This window comes from Piliocolobus tephrosceles, chromosome 21 (assembly GCF_002776525.5).
Source record: "Piliocolobus tephrosceles isolate RC106 chromosome 21, ASM277652v3, whole genome shotgun sequence".
Classification (NCBI taxonomy): Eukaryota; Metazoa; Chordata; class Mammalia; order Primates; family Cercopithecidae; genus Piliocolobus; species Piliocolobus tephrosceles.
The window spans coordinates 37502082-37507932 of NC_045454.1; the positions used below are offsets into that span (position 1 = coordinate 37502082).

The 5851-nt window shown below is 50.4% G+C and overlaps 1 protein-coding gene across 1 annotated transcript in view; it reads right to left on the minus strand.

Annotated features, from left to right (window-relative positions):
- The window catches only part of LOC111554199 (cytochrome P450 4F2-like), a 6601-nt gene extending 4916 nt beyond the window's left edge, over nt 1–1685 (minus strand). The window contains exon 1 of the mRNA XM_023229590.2: nt 1488–1685. Coding sequence (XP_023085358.1) covers nt 1488–1685 — 198 coding nt within the window. The remainder of the gene's footprint in view (nt 1–1487) is intronic.
- Between the last annotated feature and the right edge of the window lie 4166 nt (nt 1686–5851).

Sequence of the window (5851 nt, forward strand, 5' to 3'; positions counted from 1 at the left end):
AAAGAAAGAAAGAAAGAACAAACGAATGAACACTGGGCTTTTGCATTCCCAAACCAGTCAGTTGCTGGCTGCAGCACTCACCCCACCCCAGGTGGAAGAGACTCAGCCTCCCAGACATCTCTAATCAAGATCCCACCTCTAGCAGCTCCCAGGGGCTGTGGGTGATTCCCGGAATGAGGGGACCACAGTGACTGGTAGTGGCTGTAGTTGTGGCAGGTGGCAGAGGGTGCCCTAGCCTGTGGAGGGCTCTGGGCAGGACACCAATGGTGCCTATCACAGACACTTAAAGAGAAACAGAGAGAAAGAAGCAGAGACAGACACACCATGGAAGACAGAAGGAGGAAAACACAGCCTTCCTCTAGAACCTTTCCTCTCGGCTTCCAGGACTGCTGCGTCTCCTGTTTCCCTCCCACTTCCCGCTTCTCCTGCAGCTCCTTCTCCATAGACTTCACTCCTGCTTCTCTGTCTGACCTCCAAAGACTGGAGTCCCTGGGTGCAGCCCAGGTTCAAGCAATTCTCCTGCCTCAGCCTCCCGAGTAGCTGGGATTACAGGCACCCGCCACCATGCCCAGCTAATTTTTATATTTTTAGTAGAAACGGGGTTTCGCCATGTTGGCCAGGTTGGTCTCAAACTCCTGACCTCAAGTGATCCACCTGACTTGGCCTCCCAAAGTGCTGGAATTACAGGCGTGAGCCACCATGCTGGGCTCAAACATTTAGTCTTTATACTCCGAGTGATGGGTGTTTAGCCAAGAAATGGTGTGACCTAAACTACATTTCAGAAGAGTCTATTTTAGGCTGAGGAAACAGTGGTGAATCCGTTTTGGCTTGGCAATAGGGAGACCCAGGAGGAGGCTGGGGGAGGCATCCAGGGAAGATATGTTGGGGAATGGGGCCCGGGTGGCAAGAGGATGCAGAGAAGGGATTGACCAAGGAGAGATTGTGCCGGGAGGCAGAGGGTCATAGAGAATCCCTATGCAGAGGTGGCCAACAGGAGAGGTGCAGACACCAGCCTGAGGCCCAGAAAGATGAGCCAGGCAGGGAGTGGACGCTGGACAGGGCCCCTGAGGAGGCGTCATTCCTGGGATGAAGATGGTGGACCCTTCAGGGGGTGTGTGCTTTGTGCAGCCCACCCTGGGAGCCCCCTAAATAGGACAGGGTGCAGTCATGTGGGGAAAACAGGAAGTTGACCCACAGCAGGCTTGGAGTGGGAAAGAGTGAAAGAGAGAAAGGCTGGGAGGAAGAGTAAAAAAGAGAAAGGCCGGGGGGAAGAGTGAAAAAGAGAAAAGCCGAGGGCATGGGGTGGAAAGAGAGGGGAGTAGACCTGGTTGGGGCAGGGAGGAGAGAGGGGCTCCCCTCGGCCTGCCTTGATTCTCTGCTGTGCCAGACTCCAGCCCACCATGACACCAAGATCTCCAAGCTCCATTCCCACCCCTCAGGAAGTCGTCCTCACTGAGACCCCAGACCCGTCCTGCTACCACACTCACCAGGCCCAGATGACCCAAGAACCCGTTCTGCATCAGGGGCTGCAGGAAACACCAGAGGCAGCGGCAGTTGTCATAAAAGGCACAGGTTCGGGCCAGGACACGGGCCAAGAACCAGGAGACCCTGATCAGTAGCAGGAGCAGCCACGGGGATGCTGCCACCTGCCCGAGGCCCAGGCAGGACAGGCTCAGCTGGGACATCCCACGGGGCAGATGAGATGGAGGGTGAAGTGTTGAGGTTCAGAGAAGGGCTCAGGGAGCTCCAGGGCCTGTAGAGAGGGGCACGGAGCGGGGCGATGGGAGCAGGAAGAGAGGGCTCCGGGATGGAGAAGCCAGGGCTGACAGCAGGGAAGGAGACTTAGGGAGGCCCAGAGGAGGAGGCAGAGCCGGGGGCAGACACTGAGAGACACAGAGTCAGGAGTATCTTCTCCCGCAGGCACTCCTGTCCCCTCCACCTAGGACTTCCTTGTTCCTGGTCTATTCTTATCCCCTGGGGAAGGCTAGGAGAGGCTGGGCTAGGCCATCAAATCCCTGCCTGCCTCCTCCCTGCCTAGTAGGCAGCCAAAAATAAAGGGCGTGGGGCAGCAGCATCCCTTAGCCAGATCCTGCTCCAGGTGGCAGGAGGCAAAAAGGGAGGCAGCGTGGGGATCAGGAAGTCTCAGATGGGGACTGTCAGAGCTCCAAGAGGCTGGAGTCCCTTCAGTGGTTTCCCTTCCAACCAGGAACGTCTCAGCTGCCAAGTCACACAACCTCAAGGGATGTCTCCCAGCGAGTATGGAGGGAAGGAAGCCACCATCCGGAAGACAGAAGTTCATGCTTCTCTCAGGGGCTCTTCCACCCGCTGCCTCCCTGCCCAGAGTAGGACAGTGGGCAGGCGTGTCGGACCAGCCATGGAGACCACCCTGTGAAAGACCAGGCTCAAGCATCACCCATTCGCCTGTGAGCCTCAGTCTTCCCATCTGAGAAACAGTCCTTGTAAACCTTCACACAGCATTGCACATGTTCCATCAGACACCAGCACAGAGGGCAGGGACAAGTACGTCTCAAATCTTAGGTGAGGGCTGATCCCATCTATGTAGAAAATGCTTGAGTGGGCTGGGCACGGTGGCTCACACCTGTAATCCCAGCACTTTGGGAGGCCAAGGTGGGCAGATCACATGAGGTCAGGAGCTCGAGACCAGCCTGGCCAACATGGTGAAACCTCATCTCTACTAAAAATACAAAAATTAGCCGGGCATTGTGGTATGTACCTTCAGTCCCGGCTACTCAGGAGGCTGAGGCAGGAGAATCACTTGAACCTGGGAGGCAGAAGGAGGTTGCAATGAGGCAAGATTGAGCCATTGCCTCCAGCCTGGGCAACAAAGCAAGACTCCATCTCAAAAAAAAAAAAAAATACAATGTATGTGTGTATATTTGTTTACTCATTTATATGCACTTGACAAATTTTCAGAAAAATCCACACATCACCATGGAATTAGAAGAAGTAGAATTAAGGTAAAGACCATTTTATCTTTCTACACATCTCTGTTGCTTTGTTTTTCAAACTGAGCTGCTCTACATTTAATTGCTAAGCAAATATTTAAGAAGAAATAAGGATTTGGCAGAGCAAAGGCACATCGTTGACACACAACACAGGTGAGCAGTTGTAGGTATATCTATGAAGACACAGCTCCTAGGACTCTGCATGGGGTCTCTAGAACAAGCATTCACGCCGCCTGTTGGCTGGAGTTTCACCTTGCCTGTCTTCAACTTTCAAGAAGGAAGAAGTTCTGGATTTAGTAGAACTCAGTTGATGTCCAGACTCTCACCGGCTGAGTGACCTTAATAAGTCCCTTGCTCTCTCTGAGCCTCGTAGCCTCCTTGGTAAGAGGAAGAAGTGGAGTTCTACCTCCCAGGTAGTTGAACTCAATAACACACTTTACTTGAGCAACTACACTGTGCCCGGCACGGTGAGAGGGCCCTGGATACAGGATGAACAAGACAGATTGGGTCCCTGCCATCCTGTTGCTCATGTCTGACAGGGGAAGCCAACAAGTCGTAAGACCTAGTCCAACGGTGGTGGTAATGGAAAACATTGCCACACTGAGGCGAGCTAGAAGGGGAGAGAGGGGGCTCTTCCGAACAAGGTGATCACTCAGGGACTCCCCAAGAGGTCACCTTGGAGCAGAAAGCTGAGTGACATGGAAGATGGGGCCCTGGGTAGGGACCAGCCCCTGAGGCTGTGCCAGGAGTATAAAAACCCAGCTCCCAGAGGAACAACCAAACGGCTAAAAGATGTGTCCATTTCTGCCTCCTTCCTCTGACGACCTGTTGGCTTCCCCTGTCAGACATTGGATATCCACATCCAAAAACACAGTCAAAGCACAATTTACGCCCCATACAAAATTCAACTAAATAGAGATTATGGAATTTCATGTAAAATCTAAAACTAGAAAACTTTTAAAGACAGTGTAGGGCAAAATCTCCATGACCTCCACTTAAGCAAAGAGTTTCTATGTATGGCAGCGTAAACATAATTCACCAAAAAAAGAACTGATGAGTCTTACTTCATTCAAATTTAAAATGTATTCTCTACGAAAGAAACTTCAGAGTCTAGGGAAAAGACTTGTAAATCACACAACTGACAAAGGACTTGTACATAAAATTTATAAAGAACTCTCAAAATCCAACAATAAGAAGGCGAACAACCCAAGGAAAAATGAACGAGCAGATGATTGAACAGACACTTCACCAAAGAAAATATAGGAGTGTCAAATGGGCACAGGAAGGCACAAGTGGTTCAACGCCATTAGTCACTGGGAGACACGAATTAAAATCTCAGGGATATGCCACAGCATACCCATAAGGAAGGCTGAAACAAAAACTCACACTACGAAGGGATGTTAATTATTTGGAGGACCCAGAATTCTCATACATGACTTATGGAAATTAAACATGATACAGATGCTTTGGAAACAGTTTGGTAGTTTCTTTTTTTTTTTTTTTTGAGACTGAGTCTCGCTACGTCCCCCTCCCCCAGGCCGGAGTGCAGTGGCACCACCTCAGCTCACTGCAACCTCCGCCTCCCAGTTTCAAGTGATTCTCATGCATCAGCCTCCCGAGTAGCTGGGATTACAGGCCCGCACCTCCACAACCAGCTAACTTCTGTATTTTTGTTGCCCAGGCTGGTCTCAAACTCTTGGCTTCAAGAAATTTGCCTGCGAAGGCCTCCCCAAGTGCTGGGATTACAGGCCCGGCCCAGTTTGATAGTTTCTTATCATGTTATACGTACACTTAGAATATGATCCACCCATCTCATTCTAACAGCAATGAGAACTTAGGCTCCCCCAAGAACCTCTATACAAATATTCATAGCAGTTTCTTTCATAATAGCTGAAAACTGGAAACAATCCACACATCCTTCAGCTGATGAGCAAAGAGTGTCCCATCTATGCCAGGGACTCTTACTCAGCAATAAAAAGAATCTAGGTCTTGACATGTCCAATATGGGAGAATCTCAAATGCATTATACTAAGCAAAAGCAGCCAGACTCCAAGGCTACATACGATATGACTCCATTTACAACAATATGAAGAAAGAAAATCTATAGGAATACAAAACACATTGTGGCTGCCAGGGGTTAGGGATGGAAGAAAGCTTTTTACTGCAAAGAGTGGCTACGGTAGTGATGGGTACACGACTCTAGCCATTTGTCAAAACTCAGAACTGTGCGCCCAGTAGAAGAAAGTTTACTTCTAAAGTTTTGACATAATTTCAAGGTGAGGCAGAGGGTGACTAGTTACATGTTGTTTGCCTAAATAATGAAAGGATACCCAAAGAATAAAAGTGTTTACCTTTATAAAGAGGGAGAAACTGGGCCAGGTGCGCTGGCTCACACCTGTAATCCAGCAGTTTGGGAGGCCGAGGCGGGCGGATCACCTGAGGTCAGGAGTTCGAGACCAGCCTGGCCAACGTGGTGAAACCCCATCTCTGCTAAAAATACAAAATACTTGGGAGGCTGAGGCATGAGAATCTCTTGAACCCAGGAGGCGGAGGTTGCGGTGAGCTGAGATCACTTTACTGCACTCCAGACTGGGCAACACAGTGAGAAAAGACAGAAAGACAGAAGGAAGGGGAGGGGAAGGGGAGGGGAAGAGGAGGGGAAGGGGAGGGGAAGGGGTGGGGGAAGGGAAGGGGAAGGGGGGGGGAAAGTAGGGGAGGGGAAGAGAAGAGAAGGGAACCCCTGTGGCTGCCAGGGGTTAGGGATGGAAGAAAGCTTTCTACTGCAAAGGGTGGCTATGGTAGTGATGGGTACACGACTCTAGCCATTTGTGAAAACTCAGAACTGTGCACCCAATAGAACAAAGTTTTACTTCTGAAAATTTAAC